The 18,941-nt window shown below is 55.5% G+C and overlaps 1 protein-coding gene across 15 annotated transcripts in view; it reads right to left on the bottom strand.

The window, feature by feature from the left end:
• FAM120B (family with sequence similarity 120B) overlaps window positions 1–18,941 on the bottom strand; it is a 47,695-nt gene that overhangs the window by 15,663 nt on the left and 13,091 nt on the right. For 7 of the 15 annotated variants that reach the window (XM_036316779.1, XM_036316780.1, XM_036316775.1 and 4 more), the window contains 7 exons: window positions 15,611–15,709; window positions 14,137–14,309; window positions 11,884–11,976; window positions 8,594–8,800; window positions 7,324–7,432; window positions 5,684–5,776; window positions 2,087–2,135 (listed from right to left, as the gene is read on the bottom strand). In XM_036316779.1, the coding sequence (XP_036172672.1) occupies window positions 2,087–2,135; window positions 5,684–5,776; window positions 7,324–7,432; window positions 8,594–8,800; window positions 11,884–11,976; window positions 14,137–14,309; window positions 15,611–15,709 (823 nt within the window). Of the gene's footprint in view, window positions 1–167; window positions 2,136–5,683; window positions 5,777–7,323; window positions 7,433–8,593; window positions 8,801–10,442; window positions 11,066–11,883; window positions 11,977–14,136; window positions 14,310–15,610; window positions 15,710–18,941 lie in introns of those variants that run through there. The other 8 variants (XM_036316776.1, XM_036316783.1, XM_036316786.1 and 5 more) reach the window with 6 other exon arrangements.

Genomic DNA, 18,941 nt, shown 5'->3' on the forward strand with positions numbered 1-18,941 from the left:
GTGGATTTTTCATTCCAGCACCACCTCTTTTTGGTTCTATTTCTGTGAAAAAGGCCACTGGAATTTTGATAGGACTGTGACTAAATCAGTGGATTGCTTTGGGCAGCATGGGCACTTGGACAATATTAATTCTTCCTGCCATGAGCATGAGATAGCTTCCCACTTACAGGTGTCGCCTCCCGGTTGCAGTTCTCCGCGCACAGATCTTTCACCTCCTCAGTAGCATTACTTCTAAGTATTTTGTTCTTTTGGATGCTATTGTAAATAGGATTGTTTTTCTTAGTCTTTTTTTTGAGTCTTTTATTAGTGTATAGAAACGCAATTGGTGTTTGTATGTTGGTTTTGTATCCTGCAACTTTACTGAATTCATTTAGTAGTTCTGACAGTTTTGGGGGGCGTCCTTAGGATTTTCTATATGTGAGGTCATGTCATCTAAAAACAGAGACACTGCCTCTCCTTGCACTGTGAATGCCTTTTGTTTATTTTCACTGCCCCATTGCTCTGGTTAGAACTTCCAGAACAATGGCGACTAGAACTGGTGAGAGCTGGCACCCGTCTTACTCCTTGGAGGACGTTTCCCACCTTTCCATGTTGAACATGACGCTCTAGCTGTGGCCTCTGCACATCACTTGCTTTATTTATTTATTTTCAGTCCTCACCTCCACTGGGGAGCGACCAAACACTGGAAACGAGTGCAGACACGCCCCCACCTCCCCTCGGCCAACAGCTACGCTTGCTGACGGCACAGACAGCTCCCTGACCCGAGAGACCTGAGCTGTGAGGAAGGAAGAGGCTCATCCTGGGGCCGACCGACATCTAGGGGCCGAGAGCTTACTTCAAAGTGTACAAATGAGCAGCAAAAAGACACTTTGAGGCAGCAGAAACAAAAGGAACAAAACGTTAGGATTTAGACAGAAAGCACCCCTGAGAGAAATGAAAAGAGGGTATTTCCAAACCTGGGAAATCAGGTTGTAGGTCCTACCAGACATGCCTGAAGAGCAGCCAGATCTGCTACCATCCGTACAGAGGAGCTGCAGGAAGCGAGGCTACTTCACACGTCAGAAACACAGACGCATGACACCCCTGGAGACGGCACCCACGTCCGGGAAATGCCAGGTCGGGGTTCAGGACAAGACAGGCCGGGGCTCCACGCCCTGAGCTGCCTGCAGGGCTCTTGCTTGGAGGAGGGCAGCCGGGGCGGGGGGTGGGGGGGCCGTGCAGGAGTCCTTCTGGGAGCTGGGGGTCAGTCAGGCAGTCACCCCTCCCCCAGGTTTAGGCCATGGCTGCTGCGAAGGGCCTGGCTTTCAACTTCTAGTCGTTACCAAGGCTCCAGAGGTCACCCGGCTCAGCATGCCACCTCTGGGGTTTCCTGGAAAGCCTGTCAGCGGGGACTGCTTGGGACTCGGCTCCTTTTAAATGTCTTGAATGCTAAGGGCTCTCCAGGGCCCAACGACCAAGAGCAGCAGACACCCCGATCAGGCTCCTGACACTCACTGCGCCCTCCTCTCCAAGAGGGAACCCCTGCTGGAGGCCTGCAGCCTGGGCCGAGACCCGCCCGTCGGCACACGCCCGACAGCACACACTCCCAGTGAAGTGAAGGGAGGAAGCGAGGACCCAAGCAGACAGTTGGGAGCGTGACCTGTGAGGACTGTGGTCAGAATCTGAGAGAGGACACAGGTCCAGGGGTGCTGGGATGGGAGGGAGCGACACCTCTGAGCACCAGCCCACAGGCTCCCCACGGGCCTGCGGAGGAGCTGGGCAGGATGCCCTCCCTCCCTCCCTCCCTGCGGAAAGCGAGGCCTGGACCCCGAGCCCGTCCCCTCCAGGCAGAACAGCCATGGCTCCGATGACAAGGAAGGTGCTGCCAGGGTTTCAAGTCCAGACTCACCATCTGTTCTCACCAACCTTTTTCTAGAGAAAAAAGACTTTTCTGGAAACCAAGTCAGCTTAGGGAGGGGCCTGTCCGCAGGACCTGACACCTGGCTCCCTTTCACGTCTGGCCCCTGGCGTGGCCTATGCTGTGGCTGTGTGTCTCACGTCGGTGCCTGGTGGACGGCGCACTCTGAGGACGGAAGGGGTGACTTACCCAGAGGAGGAGCCCCTTCTCCACGGGTCCGGCTCCTGCTGTCTGCTTCCTGCACAGACAGGAAACCGCAGTGAGAATGGAATCTGTCTAAGGTGCACACGGGAGAAACCACCATCTCTAAGCAGGCGCCAGGCAATGCGAGGGCATCTGGGGCTCGGCTCGGCTCCCCTGGGCCCGCCTGGCACTGGACTTTCGCCCACACTGACTCCATGATGGCGATGGAGGCAGCCTCGCATGGAAAGTGAGCGTCAGTGCCGCTCCCAACACCAGGCACCCCCCCGCTCCCCCCCCACTGGAGCTTCCCAGGGAGATGCCCACGGGAACATCCTGTCAAGTCCAGGGAAGACAGCACGGAGCTCTTTCTACAGCAGGGCCCAGGGTGCCCGTCTGGTGCGGCTGCCCATCTGCCTTCCCCTGACACGGCAGCCACAGGTGATCCGTCCCACACTCAACAGTTCATGCTTTTCCCACACAATCTGCCAGGCTCCTGAGGTGATGACGCCCCAGGAGGGCCAGGGGTCTTTGTTGCTCTCGCCTCTCCAAAGTGTGAGGCTCTGGGCTGGGGCCTGGCCCCGCCCTTGTTATCCCAGGGGATCAGAGGCAGTTTTACAGCAGCCGCCTCCCTCAGAAGCACCCAGAGAATGACAACCCGAAGAAATCACAAGCCAATTGGTAGCTGCTGACTGTGGAATTTCACACCTCATCCCTCACACCAGCAAGGAGGTTAAAAGGCTCTGGAGCTTTGATGCCCGCACCTCCCTGTCCCCTCCCTGCCCTCTCCGCCCTGCAGAGCTTCCCAGGCAGGAGGAGCCCTGGGACTTCCCGTGTGGCCAAAAGGAGACAAAACCCAGCAAAAACATGCTGGCCGAGTAAAGATGTAATTCAATCACGGCGATTAAAACTGAAAAACTGGATTACCCGACCTGAAAAAAAATGTCCTGGTCACAATACGAGACTGTGTGTGCACACAAAACACGTTTCACATAGAAACCCCTAAAGTTAGAAAACATATGGGCACTGCCACATGCAGTGAGCAATACAACCCCCTGTATGTGCCACCTGGGTGTCCGCTTGCACCCCGCACACTGCCTGCAGCCACGGTCTCCCCGGGCCAGTACCCAGCCTCACACTCGGCCAGGGAAGGACACACAACAGAGCTGGCCCAGCTCTGCTGGAGTTGGACTCCTCGTGCCCAGATCCTATGACATGCACACGGCACCCGCAGGAGGTTGGCACTGAACATAGTGGGAGCTAAGAGCGGGGGCTGAAGGAGTGTGGCAAGGACAGACAGCTTTCCCCAGGTGATGGTGCCGTGGGCAGGCTGGGTGCTCATGCATGGCCTCTGTGGGCGGGCAGTGATGGCCAGGGTGACCAGGCCAGCACCACGGTCAGGTTGCTTTACTGATTTTTTAAAACATGGCTTCATCCTGGCTATTTCAGTACAACATTGGTTGTTTTTTAATAGAAAAAACTCTACTGAGCCCTTGCTGGTGTGGCTCAGTGGACAGAGCGTTGGCCTGCAGACTGAAGGGACTCAGGTTCAATTCCTGGTAAAGGGCACATGCCTTGGTTGCAGGCTCGATCCCCAGTAGGAGGCATGCAGACGGCAGCCGATCTATGATTCTCTCTCATCATTGATGTTTCTCTCCCTCTCTCTCTCTCCCCCTTCTCTGAAATCAATAAAAATATATTAAAAAAAAAAAAAAAACTCTACTGAAACAGTTCAGCTTCTAACTATGAAGGGAAAAGCCAGGAAGCTAACAGTGAAAACACTTCGGGAAAGACCTGGAGGACATGGTCACTGCGCTTGCAGTACCCACGGTCCTCTGGGCCCAGGATGCCGCCCACGCAGCACAGGCTGAGGCTGTGTCTCCATGGAAACCCTGACTGCCTGGGGAGGGGGTGGAATGCCTCTTATTCTGAGAGGCTGCAAACACAGGGGCCTGGAGGCACCTCCGCCTGGCCTGGGCCACATGCAAACTGTTCATACTCAAGTTTTATTTTTCAATCACAGCTGATGTTAAATGGGCTGTTTTCATTCCTAAGTGTTTCTTTTCCATCATGAAAGAGCAGAACCAGAGAACCACAGCGTGCCCCAGGCTGGGCACCGAAGGAAGCTGGGCGAACTCAAGGGGGCACAGATGCTGCACAAGTACGCGTAGGAACCCCGTGCCCAGAGGTGGTGTCCACGCGAACGCGTGGCCTGCCCACTCCAGGCCCATCCTCGCCTGCAGCCCTCTCCACCCGGACCTGGCATTATCTCGTCCTCCCTGACTTCCTAAGGCCCAGAGGAGAGGGAAATGACAGCCCCAGCCAGGGTCAGTGTGGCTGCCACACCTCGCCACGTGTGGGGGACACGGAGCGGAAGATGGAGAAGAGGTGGGTTCTGAGGGAGAGATGTGGCCCCTGACTCCAGACTGGCCAGCCTGGGTCTCCCGTCAGGCGCTCGGGCTCTGCTGTCCTGGGCAAGTGCTGGGGTCCAACCCCAGCAGGTCCAGGGGTCCCCAAAGGTGTGGCTGGAGTCGGCGAAGAAGGAATGACACGGAGACAGCATTCAGTTGATCAGCAGCCTCGCCAGGATCTCTAGCCAGGATCTCCAGCCAAGTTCTGGCTAGGATCTCCAGCCAGGTTCTGTGTCCATGTTCTCTTGCTAGGTTCTCCAGCCAGGTTCTCCAGGTTCTCCAGCCAGGTTCTGTAGCCATGTTCCCTTGCTAGGTTCTCCAGCCAGGTTCTGTCCAGGTTCTCCAGCCAGGTTCGGTCGCCAGATTCTGTAGCCAGGTTCAGTTGCCAGGTTCTGTCTAGGTTCTATCCAGGTTCTTTTGCCATGTTCTCTTGCTAGGTTCTGTCTCTAGGTTCTGTCTCCAGTTTCTGTCCAGGATCTTTTGCCATGTTCTCTCCAGCGAAGTTCTTCTGTCTCTAGCTTCTGTGTAGGTTCTGTGTCTAGGTTCTGTGTCCTGTTGTCTTGTTACATCTGTATTTATACCAGTTGATTCCAATCCTATCAATCTCTATTCCAAAGGTTAGGGCGTTTCTCATCTCCATTCCAGGGAGTAAAGATTATGTAGCTTAAGCATGATTGTTCATAGTTAAAGTGATTAATTACCCGCCTGGCACTTAGTTAAGAGGTTTTATTCCCTCCCTAACTTCAGGGGAAAATCCCTACCTGGGGAAACAACCTTTCTCAGAGAGGTGACCTTGGTTAAAACACATAGTGCCAAGAAGGTGAGCAAACATATTAAGAACAGTATGCCATATACGCCAGGTCCCTTGAAACAGCAAGGATGGACTGGCTCCCGGCAGGCAAGCAGGTGCATTGAGCCTCAGCCAGAGGCCCAGGACCTGGGCTGCCCGACACCTTCCCTGCAAGGTGACGAGGTCTGCAGGTCTGGGGCCCTGACCAGGTGAATGACAGGTACAAAACTGACCAGGAACAGACAGACCAGCTTGTGCAGGTGAGGACCTACCCCTGCCTCACTGTGCAGTGCGCAGGGCTCTTGTGTGCCCACCTACCGCTCCCTGGCAAGCACACCTGTCTCTAACGCAGGCACTGACACTGTGGGCGGCACTGACCGAGCCGTGCGGGCAGCGCCCTCTTACCTGGGCCCTGCTCTCTCCAGTGCTGTCCTTGGTCTGACCGGCTGTTTCCGAAGCTTGTCCTATGGGCGCCAGATCCCGGTCTTCCCCGCCTCCCTGTGGGGACACCAGGACGTGAGCAGGCACCAATGCCTGACCCATGACACGCCACGTGCAGGCCTGGAGCAGGGGCAGCAGTGTCCAACTTCTGTGTCTTTACTATCAAAGGGAGAGCCCGTGAAAACGCAGACGGGGGGCCCTGTGCCAGTGCTGGGGGGACGGAGGCCTGTGGTTGGACGTGTGCCCCGGGGCCTGTGCTGGTGACGGGAGCAGACGGAGGGCACGCGCCCATGAGGACCTGCATCTGTGAGGACCAGTGTAGGGCCTCGGTCACCAGACCCAATGCTCCAGACACACATCCTCACCTACCCCCACTCCTCCCCCAGCTCCTCGCCATCTGTCCCAACCAGACTTTAACACGGGAGGGCTGACGAGACCCGACGTACGTGTTAGAAATGTGGGGTTTCACAAGGACCCACAGAAGAAGGTGCCTGCTAGCATGACTAGGCTCCGCACATGCAGAGGCTCCCCTAGCGGCCACCTCACTGGGCAGAGCCCTGCATCCCGGGACGCCCGAGGGCAGCCTGCCTGTGCTGGTAGGAGAAGGCTCACCCGGGAGAGGAGGGTGAGGTCAGAGCTGCCCCCTGCCCTGACCCGTCCTTGTTGCCCTCAGTCCCTTTACTCCCCAGGCTCTGCCCTACATCAGATCCCACACGGCACCTGGTAGGAGCTGGACGTGCCCCCAGGTGCTGCCCTGACCTTGTAACACAATGGCTGTAGGAAGGATGTGTGCAAGGCTGTGCCAAGCAGAACAAGGACAGCCCACTGGGGAGGAGGCTGCGGTGGGTTCTTATCCGCCGAGAAAGAAGAGGCTGCTCTAGCCACAGGCGTGGATGCTGACGAAACGAGGCCACGAAATCACTGAGATCCGCTGACGAACAAGTGGCCCATCCACTGGTAGACACTGAGCGGCCAGAGGATGCTCTGCCTCCTCCCCCTATCGGTCAGTGAGGGCACACAAGCTAGAGCTCTCCACCGCTGCTGGCGGAGGTTAGTAACATTGACCCAAAATCCAATTACATGTTGATCTATAATTCTGTAAAAACTATCGTACTCTACCCTACGGAAAAGACCAGATACAAGTACGATGTATAATGAGAAATGAAAGCAACCTCAGAGCTGAGGTGGGGGAGCTCAGTGGGTGGAGCCAACTCTGCTGCTGGCGATATGCGCCCACGCTGCTGGCCGGTGCTGAGGGGACACCAGCCGCAGAGAACAGCACAGAGATGGGAGCACAGGTACCGCAAAACGCGTGACGGTCCACAGCCACCGACAGCTACGTGATTCAAGTTACTGTTTCCTGTTTAACTGTCTTCTCTGCATCTGCTTTTGCTGCGTGACGCTCAGTGTGGGGAAGTATAAACTCGTGTCAAGCACACGCCGCCCAGCAGGGCCTGTGCCCCAGACCCCAGAAGGGCTCCCACCCAAAGCAGCTCTGAGTCACGAATTCACCAAGGAACCCTTCGACATGCTCTTTCCTAATGGAACCGAAGTCAAAGCCAGGCCTCAGCCCGGCCTTCCTCCTGAGACCTGCGGCGACCCACCTGAGTGGAGTGGCTGCCAGAGCTGCCGGCTGGCGATGCGCCGGTCCTCCCGCAGGCAGGCCTTGCACACCACGGACTTCAGCTGGTGGAACTGGGTGAGCCGCGCCCTCTGCAAACAGACCAGCGTCAGACACGCGGGCTGGGGACACTGCGGGACGTCCCTCGGCCTCTGACCTGGCCGCTCTCCCAAGTCCCAATAGTAACCAGCAGTGATGTCTTCTCTTCTGCAGGTCAGACACACCCTAAACACCTTCACGTCCCGCTGTGACACCTCGGTCACCCACCAGAAACTGACCTCAAAGTCTGTCCGCCGAAGTGGTACGAATGCACATGTGCGAGCAGCTGACGGAGGAATGAACCCCCGTCTCTCAGCCCACTTCACGAACACCCCGTCCTGCCGCCTGTTCTAAGCCAGAGGCTGTGCACTCAGCCACTCTGCACGGGGTCGAGATGCTAGAGAGCAGACAGACTCATGGTGCAGACTCGCAGCTCCGCCCCTCGTCCCTGCTGCGGTAACCAGCCCCGTGGGAGCAACCTCTTCCCTGCTCCTGTCGTCCACACTTGACGTTCTGGCGGCTTCTAACTTCTGAACTTAAATTCCCGGGACGCCCCGCCATGCGTGAGACACGACCACGGGAGCTCCGAGTCTCCTCCCTGCCAGGCGCATGCGAGCCTGGCCGAGCCTCGTAGGAGACCTTCCAGGAATCACATGCTTTGCACTCATGAGGCCGGACTGCAGCCTGCACCCCAACCTCCCCTCCAGCCTCAGAATCTTTCTAGGTAGTAAGGGGCCACGACTCCTGCCTGGCGTCCACAGAGGCACCTCTGCAGGAAACATCTGTTCTCGCACGAAAGGGGGGCGGAGGTAAGCGCCTGAGAGTTAAACAGGAGCGGCCCAGCTCTGCCACCTCAGGACGGGAGGGGCAGCACCAGCACCTCAGGGATGCTTTTAATTCTGCTTCCCAGGAAGGCTTGCTTTCGCCACTGTACACGAGGGGGGACCCAGTGGGAGCTGCGGGCGCACGTTGCCCCCCCCCCCCCCACCACCCCTAGACGTCTGGGGTCCTAGGCCAGGAGACGTGACGGAAACTGGATGCTCTAGCTCCTGAGCGCCAGGCAGTGTGTCTGCGGCTCTGGGCCTGCGCTGGGGTCTCTGTGCCCGCCCTCACATCAGGGGCGTGAGGACACAGCACTGACCTCCCTGTGCCAGGCCACGGACTTGGGAGTTTCACGAGCCACTGGCCCAGCCTGTGGGACAACCGGAACTCACGTTCTGCTCCACGAGGGCCTCCACCGTGTATCCCTTCTCAGTCTGCAGGTACTTCTCGTGAAACAGCTTCCCGTCAAAGACGTTCCAAGGCATGAGGTCACTCGTGCTCCAGGGGAAGCCGCACGCGCTGTTGACCAGCAGTAGCATGGTCAGGCCGCGGACCAGGAGGGAGCCCAGTTGCACGGCTCTGGGGTCCACGCGATCGAGCTGTGGAGACCAGACCACAGAGGAGGTGACACGCAGCCCACCTGGGGACAGACCCGAGCCTGTGCTCACAACACAGCCGCACCACTCGGGACCGAGGCTCGGAGGCAGGGGCCTGTGGAAGAGCCCACACACCCACGTCACACGCCCGCCCGCCCAGATGCCCTGCGAGCGGCCCCTTCCCCCGCAAAGCTGAGCCTCGGGCACGCTCTGGAGTGCACCCTGCGCCCAGAGCCTCATGTAGGTGCCGACGGGCTCCCTGTGACGGAAACGGGACCCTCGGTTCTAACCACGAGTGTGATTACAAAAAACACCGTTTTAAACAAATACTTATCACTGAGGACACAATGGCTTACAGGGTTGAGGGGCTGACAACTTTTACAATTAAGATGACCTTCCCAACACAAAGTATCTTGTTGCTGGCGAGTCTCCCTGATGGGAAACATCCTGACTGCCCTGAGACAGAGCTAACCTGCCACCGGGGGGGACCTGCTGGGTGACAGCCTTCGCCTCCCTCTGGCCTGTGTGGCACACAGGTCACCGCCACCCAGCAGGCGTCCATGGTTCCGGCCGTGTGCACGTCTGCTCAGCCGCCGAGGAACTCAAGTTCAGCAGCTGCCCCCTGGACGTCACTGCCTGTCTAATTCAGTCACAAAACCAGAATAAGTCAGGAGTGTGACACTTTATCCCCTTCGTAAGTAAGGTTTCACTTCACTGACCAACATAAAAAATACCTGATCTTGGGAAATTCACCATAAGCCGGGATTACCGGGCGATCTAAGGATGAGTAAAAAGGCATCTGCTGTCCAGGACTGCTTTCCAAATTGTCCTAAAACCATGGCCTGCTGATGTCCTCTAAAGCCTGTTCAAGGTCAAGCTCCCTCCCTGCTGAAGAGGGAGATGGGCTCCGCAAGCCGGGTAACCCGGGGCGGGGCGGGGCCACCTGTGCCCAGGCCCTCTGGCCTCAGCAGCTCTCCACAGGCAGGCTCCTATCAAGGGGGAGATGACACTGGTTTTTAAACTGGAAAGTTTGTTCTTGAGAAACAACGAACCTAAGTGACAGACAGTGTTTGCTCTTAGAGATCTTCAGTGAACATAAAGCCTCGGTGAGTCAACAGCAAGTGACCTGACCAGGCGGCACCCGTCAGCTCTGGCACAGGAAGCAGCACTGGGCAGCCTTCAGAGCCGCCACCCTACCCCCTGCGGCAGAACCACAGCCCCTGCCACACAGTGTTCCCGCTGCAGGCTTCTCGCTGCCCCAGGAGTCCCAAGTGGGAAAGGGATGCACGATCTGGTCTCGGGCAGGTGTCAGGGCTGCAGAGAACGTGGGCCCAGCTCTGCCACCTCGGGACGGGAGGGGCAGCACCAGCACCTCCGATTCCTAGCATGGCTTTCCTCTGTACAAGGTGGGACCTAGCAGAGGCGGTGGGCACACTGGGCGTGGTAGACAGGCGGGCACCGGGCCTGGCCCTCGGCTGTCCTCCAGCTCTACACCGGCCACACCACCAGCAGCAGCGCTGCGCTCACCCCAGAACCACCCGCATGTCCAGGGTGCTCTCCTGAGCTTCCCTATGTCTGCAGGCGAGGCTCCTGTGTGGTTAAAACCGGTGTGGTTATATATTTTCATTTTCCAGAATACCTTCTCCCCAGAAAAGTATTTCTCAGCCACATTTGCCTTGTTTCGTTTTTCTAATTACGAGGTCAGGTTTTGGAAAATAAGCTTTGCTTTCCTCCTCAACAAGCCGCTCAGGAAGAGACCCACACCGAGCGGCTGACGACGGCTGACACCAGTGGAGAAGCGGGGCTGTGGGGACCTGGCTGAGCAGGCCCGAGCTCCAGCTGCTTATCAGACAGAAATCTCCTCATCGAAGCCACGTGGGGACTTTCACAGGCCACAGCGTTAAAGTCGGAGGCTCTGAGGTCACCTTTCTGGTCCAAAAGGCCTGGTCCGATGTTGCAGGTTCCACATGGAAGCTGCTGCAGCAGGGCCTCCGGGTGGCAGTGGCACAGCCGTCGAAGACGGCCCTCAGGGAAACTACCCAAGCCTTGCTGGGCGTGCGCTGAGGACGGCAGGCACCAAGGTCGGCGGGTACAGGTCTGGCCCTTGTGTCCTGGGGCTACTCCTCAGCTTCCTGGGTCTGGCCGAGTTGTCTGCAGAGAGCTTTTCAGGAGCGTGCGTGAGGGCAGAGGCTGACCACCTGCTTAGCTGCGTCTGTCTGTCCTCTTGATTTTTTCATTCTGAAAGGAGAACTTCCGTCTGGAAGAAGGCTGGAGTCAAAGCCAGTGGGGGGAGTAGAGGGTGGGATGGTCTTGCTGCTTAAAAAGGGGGACCCCGGGAGCTACGTGTGCTCTCTAGTTAAGTCTGTTACTTTGATGACTTTCCCTCCTAACTCTGCAGATTCTACCCTAAATCCCATCTCCCTCCGCGTGTCTCTACTCGGGCGGCATGAGGCACGGGGAACCCTTACAGAACAAGGAACACGCTCCGTGCTCTGGAGCTGTCGGCTGAACACCACGGACAGCTGCAGCTGGTCCAGGAAAAGCCACGTCAGAGCACTGAGCACCCCTGGAGAGGAGCCCGGGCCTGCTCAGCTCCTCCTTGTGCTATGTCGGTGAGACCAGCGCCTCCTCACCTGTGGCTGCCCTTTCAGCATCACCACAGAGAGCTGGCTTTTCTTCCTTTAAATTAGAACACCTTCCCTCACTCACAGGTTCCCTCAGCCTGCTGTCCAGGGCATTTTCCCAAACCGCCTTACTCCTGGGCACAGGGTCTTTCTCATGGAAAGGGAAGCAAGAAGCTGGCTGGACATGAGGGCCCTGAATCCACTTCAACTCCGCCAATAACAGGGTGGTGGGAGGCGACCCAGTGTCAATAGACAACAAAGTCCCACTTGGCGTCAACGTCCCCTTCATTTCATGAGAAGCTGCGTTCAGCCTCCCACTCCACCTCAGTTCCCCACCTGTAAACAGAGCAGGAGAGGGCATGGTGCCCTGAGCTCTTTCTACTCTGCTTGGCTGTTTAACGTCGCTGGGTCCCGACCACAGCCAGGTGTCCTCAGCACGGAGACAGTCCCCGGGGCCAGTACCTGTACGTCTGCGAGATGCCCAGCTGACTTCCCTGGGAGGCACAGGGCCTGAGCGATGAAAGCGTGCAGGTCCTCCAAGCACAGTGTGTCCACCTGCGAGGGAAGGAGAGCCAGCGTTAGCTCTTCCGGACACGGTCGCAAGGACTGGCTACAGGCACACGGTGTTCAGATCTCAAGCAGCGGAGGAGACGCAAGGGGAAGTGAGTAGGGCCTCTCTCCCACTGCCCAGGCCACGCTGGACCGAGCGCCTGCGGACAAGACAGGGTCACACGGAGGATATGGCCTCACTGGGCGGCTAGGGCCAAGATGAGAACCCACCCTCAGCAGCCCCAGGGGAAGCTGTGTCTTCGAACCACAATTTAAAGGAAATCAGGACCCCCAAAATATGAGTCCCTGCCAATCCTTCATGCAATGAAAGCTCTAGGAAGAGCATGAGGGAGAAACAAGGAGGCAGAGATGTAGAGAAGAGCCAGGCAGGGAGGCAGGGAGGGGACCCAAGAGCCATGATGGACGCAGACTCCATGGGCCTCCTACTCAAGGGAGGAAAAGGACTGGGACCAGCTGAGTGACCCCCTCAGAGGGACCCGGGAGCTCCAAACAGGACGTGCACCCTGCGGGAAGTCCCGGCGAGGGGAGACTGACGCTGCTAAGCTCTGAACATTCCGACCCACCATCACCTCCCTATTCCTTTTTCACTCCAAAGTAGTTGTTGCCTTTGTGTAAATAACAACTTGCTTATCTCAGGGGAAAACACCGTCTACAAAGGAGTGGTTCTCGTGACCAAGAAAAAAGAGCCCCCTCCGCAGACGCAGGTCCCAGCAGAGGAAGTAGTTTCAAAGCCACAACCTGCCTCTGCGTGTCACCTGGGCCTGTTGGCAGGTGACGCCACCTCCTGCCCTGAGCCACGTTTGAAGGTGGTTTAAAGAGGGCCCTTGGGCACTGCTCCGGCCCTGCTTTCTCACCGCCCACACCCGGCCACCAGTTACAGCGGACAAGGCCACACTGCAAACTCCTAGTGACAGGACACTGCAGAGCGTCACAGGGAGAGCACCGGCTCTGCTAGCGGAGGGTTAAGCGCCCTCTCTGCAATGCACGTGCCCTCCCGGAGGCTCTTCCCAGACTAGTTTCTGTGCAGGACTGCACACTGAACAGAATGGACTTTTATCCCAAATCACACCCAAAAGCATCTAATTGAGCACAGCTACATGGAAGTGTGAGAATTCTACAAGTGCACCTTCTTAGCAGACTGACGAGGGCAATAATGATCCTGTGAGTGACCGTCAGGACCTCGCTATTCCAGGGACACCACCGCGGGCACTGAGGCCAGGAAGTGGGGAGGTCCCTGAAATGCAACTCAGCTATACGTGAAGTGAATTCAGATTGAAAACAGAATCACACAACTTCCCACTCCAGACAAATAAAATGCATGGTTATGCCCAAAAGACCCACGATCAGAGCCAAAGACAGATGGCCTGGAGGGGAGGTGATGAGACAGTTCTGTGGCTGAAGACAGACCCTCTGCTCCTGTGGTTGGGACAAGGAGACAGAAGTGAATGTAAAGTAGGACAGTTGGGGCAGGGAGGTGGGGCTGGGGATGGACACTGCTGTGCATGTGGAAAACTGAAAAAGGCAAATCTTTTCATTGGCTTTTGTAATTTTCATATGTAAACTAAGTGTAAAATGAATGAGGAAGGAGCTGTCCAGCCTGCTGAAGGGTCTGACAGGGACCTGGGGCTGTGCCTGTACTGGTGGCCTGGCCCGTGCAGTGGGCTGAGGACTGATGGCGACGGGGACGGCGAGCGCAGCCTTCTCACAGGCGCGCTGACAAAGCACTCCCCATGTTTTCTACCCTGGGATTGTCCCAGGAGCCGCAGGAGGAAGCTGTTACTTTGTTCTCTGCTTAGAGTGTGAAGGGACACGCTCGACTTGTTAGGAGGAATGGCTGGCTGTGACTTGGGAAAGCTGAAGCGGCACAGAGCTGGGCCCTTACCGCACCCCGTGCCCAGGAACAGGAAGGGCCACCCAGCAGTCACACAACAGAAGGGGTCTCCGCGTCCTAAAGCTCTGGACGCAGACCAAAGGGCAGGCAGGGCTTCCCAAGCCCGCTCCTTGAGTGCACTCGCGTCTGAAGGCAGGCCCGGCAGAGCCAGTGCTCAAGGACCAGCACTGGACAGAGGGATGCAGCCACCGCCTGGCTGCACCGAGTGCTGCCACTCACATGAGACAGACGCCACAACAAGGAGCCCAGGTTACCTGCACAAACAGGTAGGCGAGGAGGCAGCACAGCCCTTGAAAGGGGCTCTCCACAGCCTGCAGCTCTTCGCTCGAGGAGGAGAGGTCGAAACAGGCGAGGAGCACCTCTACACGCCGTGCTTGGGTTCCGGGCTCATGGTTCAGCCACAGCAGTTTCAAACTAGGCGTTCCCCCTGCATAAAAAGTCCACGGATCCATTTACATCAGTCCGCACCAGCAAGTCGCAACATGCTTCCTCTAAGGCAGTGGTTCTCAACCTTCCTAATGCCGCGACCCTTTAACACAGTTCCTCATGTTGTGGTGGCCCCCAATGTCATTGTTACAAATTGAACATAATGAAAGCACAGTGATTAATCACAAAAACAATATGTAATTATAGATGTGTTTTCCAATGGTCTTAGGCGACCCCTGTGATAGGGTCGTTCAACCCCAAACAGGTTGCGACCCACAGGTTGAGAACGGCTGGTCTAGAAAGACAGTACCAGAGTGAAGGATACGAGCCTCTCCCTCCTGACACCTGGGGCTTTAAAGCTTAGAGGAACCAGAGGCAAATGTCAGCAGAGTCCTGGTCTGAAGGCCGCGCACACGCATTTCCCGGACGACACTGCGCTTCCGTGTTCCGAGGGCACGGCTCTCTTCCTCCCTGCGTGGTGCCCGTGGGGTCAGGAACACTTTCTGGAGTCCGTTCCCAAGCGCTGCCCTCAGGAGCGCTGGGCTGAGACACCAGCTCATCTGGTCCCTCTCTCCACCCACCCGACAGCCTCCAAACTCCAGGGAGCAACAGGCCCTGCTGCAGAGCCCGACACTGCCCGGCCGTTCTGCTGGCTGTGGTGCCATAATGTGCATGGCTCCCCTGGGCCCCATGGTTTGGGAAGTAAACCCCTAACATCTAACTTTTAGTGCTTCATGTCTGTCTGTTATGCACGCATTTCCATCACTAACGTCAGAGAAAGAAGCCCCTTGCTTGTTAACGTGGATCACAACAACGGCAGGAGGAAGACACAGCAGAGAGGTGTTGCAACGTGTAGGAAGCAAGCATTCGCTTCAGCTCATTGTCGGTGACGTGCTTTTCCTTTCCTCTCATTATGTGTTTGAAGATACCTCTCGTGGAAAAGAAACTTATTTTCCAGTTAAAATAACTTTCCATGCATTTAAATACGCTCTCAGCAGCGGGAAGAAGAGCAGGTTTGTGCAGAGGATCAGGAACCCAACCCTGTAGGCTCAGTGGGTCGGGCTGGGGTCCGGCGGTGACAGGCTCTGTCTGAAACCCAGAGTGGAGCCCAGCAGCAGGCTGGCCACGCAGGTCCCCGTGCCGCCCTCCCTCTGACGTGAGCAACAGAGGCCCTCCTTTGGGCCCACTGAACTGGCAACTAGTGCGTGTGCAGTTCTGGAAAATGCATCTCCAGGCGAATCCGTGACTGCACTCTACCCCACGGGGAACAATCGGTGCCCTGCTTGACCGAGGCGTCTGTACCTGGGAGGCTCATCTGCAGAGGCCTCACGAGGTCCGGGTGCGTTAGCGGGTTCCCAGAGTACACAAACCACTCCTGCACGGGAGGGCAGCTGGCACCATCTGAGGAAAGACAGTGGGTCAGTAGATGCGTGAGGGCCAAGTGTCCCCAAACCCAGCTCTGCTAGGGACCCTTCCAAGCAGAGGTAGTGCTTCCTCCTGTCTGAAGCCTGCTGCCCGCTGAGCTCCCCAGCCTCAGACACTCCCCTCCCGTCCTCAGGTGGAGGCAGGTAAAGAGCACCAGGCCCCTCTGTGGGTTCTTCTGTGTCACAGGAACAGGTCAGGTGGCTGCACAGACCCTCAGGGTGCCTCCTGCCACGAAAGGTGAGGGCAGAGGCTGTACTCACCAGGATAGCTTGGCAGTGGGCGGACTGTCCTCACCTACCCAGAACAACCAGACGGCACCATTTCCACTTTTAACCGGATCACCCTCCTCAGAAAAGCTCTAGCTCCACGCCTCCAAAACCCCGAGCCAGATGCAAAGTGTTACCCGAGGTCTTCAAGTAACAATAAACCCATTTTCCTAGAAAACCCTAGAGTTTGGCCATTCTCTGGGGCACCACTTCATTTCAGAGGTTTTGATCTGTCATCACTTTGAAATTATAGCAGACATGTTTGCAAATAATTTGGTTTGTCTGAATTAAGATGGAAGTCATCTTAATGCCTATATGCCAAGAAAAAGAGAAGAGGAAACAGCCCAGAAGTCCTAAAAGAAAAGGCTGCCTCTCCCCCTGGCACTCGACTGGCTGGGTTCTGAGGTCCATGAGCGAGGGGAGACCTCTCAGAAAAGCTCTCTGCGGTTTTCATCTCCCTCAGGCTTGGCCATCGCATGGAGATGGGAGGCCCAAACCTGCTCCTGTCACCCCGACACATGATGCCGCTCTGTCAAACCCATGCGCAGCCAAGACATGTCTCCCTGGGAGCAGCATGGGTGACTGTGCACACTCCACCTCTCCCCTCAGAAACCTGTCAGGTCACGTGCCCCTCCCTCCACCCAGCACCGACTCCCTCCCAATCTGGGTCTGGGGGCACATATGGGGCATATGGGGCAAAGGAGAGCAAGAAGCAATGTGGACTTCAACCTCTCAATTTTTGGGATTGTCAAGTTTGTAACCATCTTCTAGGTTTTTTAAAAATATATTTGTCCTAGGAAGTATCACCTCACACCTGTCAGAATGGCTACTATCAATAAATCAACAAACAACAAGTGCTGGTGGGAACCTCGTGCACTGCTGGTGGGAAGGCAGACTGGTGCAGCCACTGTGGAAAACAGTATGGACTTACATCAAAATTAAAAAATGGATCTTCTGGCCCTAACCAGCTTGGCTCAGTGGATAGAGCGTCGGCCTGCGGACTAAAGGGTCCCAGGTTGGATCCCAGTCCAGGGCATGTACCTTGGTTGCGGGCACATCCCCACTAGGGGGTGTGCAGGAGGCAGCTGATCGATGTTTCCCTCTCATCGATGCTTCTAACTCTCTATCCTTCTCCCTTCCTCTCTGTAGAAAATCAATAAAATATATTTTAAAAAATGGATCTTCTGTTTGACCAAGTGATCCCACTTCTGGAACTATATCCTAAGAAACCCGAAACACCAATCAAAAAGAATATATGCATCCCTATGTTCATAGCAGCATTATTTACAGTAGCCAAGATCTGGAAACAGCCCGAGTGCCTATCATTAGATGAGTGGGTAAAAAAGCTGTGGTACATTTATACCATGAAATACTATGCAGCTATAAAAAAGGATTTCTTACCCTTAGAGACAGCATGGAGGGACCTGGAGAGTATTATGCTAAGCGAAATAAGCCAGTCAGAGAAAGAGAAGTATCACATGATCTCACTTATAAGTGGATTCTAAAGAAAACAACAAGAAAAAACCTGACAAACAAAATAGGTCCAGAGGTATGGATGCCTGGAACAGAATAACAGATCTCGGAGGGAGGGTTTGAGGGGAGGGGACAGGAAGAGATTAACCACAGAACAGATCTGTATAACCCAAGGACACAGACAACAGCATGGGAAAGGCCTGGGGTGGGGCGGGGCAAACGAGAGAAAATGGGAGACACCTGTAATACTGTCCACAATAAAATTAAAAACATATGCATATGTCCTTGTAGTTCTGTAATTTTTTTTTTAAAAATATATTTTATTGATTTTTTACAGAGAGGAAGGGAGAGAGATAGAGAGTTAGAAACATCGATGAGAGAGAAACATCGATCAGCTGCCTCCTGCACATCTCCCACTGGGGATATGCCCGCAACCCAGGTACATGCCCTTGACCGGAATCGAACCTGGGACCTTTCAGTCTGCAGGCCGACGCTCTATCCACTGAGCCAAACCGGTTTTGGCATTCTGTAATGTTTTTATACTGCTGTTTAATCTACAATGGTGTGTGTGTGTGTGTGCTCATGGTCCTTAAAAAAACAGCATAACTTTCCATTCTTTTTTATGTATTACTATTTTTAAAGTTACCTTTTAGGTCAGTATCTAGGATTTCAATGCGTGAATGGCCTGCAGGTACTTTGCAAAGGTGCCACGCCTGCTGGACACTATGTACCACAGGGCTGAGTGCCCATAAGACTGGCAGCCCTGCCCAGCCCCCTGGGAGCAGAGAGGGTGCCCAGCAACAGGAGAGCCAATCCCGTCAGGGGCTGCTGCTCGCCTGGGCTCTGCGCCAACACCGTGAGCCACCGCGATGCGGAGGAGCAGCTTCTCCTACCTCCTCAGTGACGTCGCTAAGGTGCTCAGTGGGGAGATAAAACTCAGAGACAGGGTTAGAATCCGGAAAGAATGGCAGAAGCCAGGGGGGCCAAGCGGGGAGTGACTGCAGGTTCTTCCCACATTTGGCCATAGCGCTGTCTAGCCATCCAAATGCCATGTATCCAACTATAACATACTGGTACATACAGTTTTAGTAAGTGGACCCAGGCAGTTCAAACCCCCATTTTTCAAGGAATCTGAGGATGCAGGCCAAATGTAGTTGTAGGTGAATTTCTGACTCAGTGTGGGGTTGACACCCCTAACTGACCCTTGCATTGTTTTGTTCAAGGGCCAACTGTACCCTAAAAATAATTTGAGGCAAACATTATTCTATAATGTAAATTCTTTTCATGATGAAAATCTTTTTAAATCATCAATGTGTAATCATTCATGTTCAGAAAGACCCATATAAGAAAACAAATTAAACAATATTTGTCCCCAAAGCTTATTACATAGGTTCTTTTGTTTCTGTTTTTAAATCAGCTTCTTTCTCATCACCTCACGTCAGATAGGATGGTGCAGTCGGCCTCTCTCA

The sequence above is a fragment of the Myotis myotis genome, unplaced genomic scaffold (genome assembly GCF_014108235.1).
Source record: "Myotis myotis isolate mMyoMyo1 unplaced genomic scaffold, mMyoMyo1.p scaffold_m19_p_7, whole genome shotgun sequence".
NCBI classification, from domain to species: Eukaryota; Metazoa; Chordata; class Mammalia; order Chiroptera; family Vespertilionidae; genus Myotis; species Myotis myotis.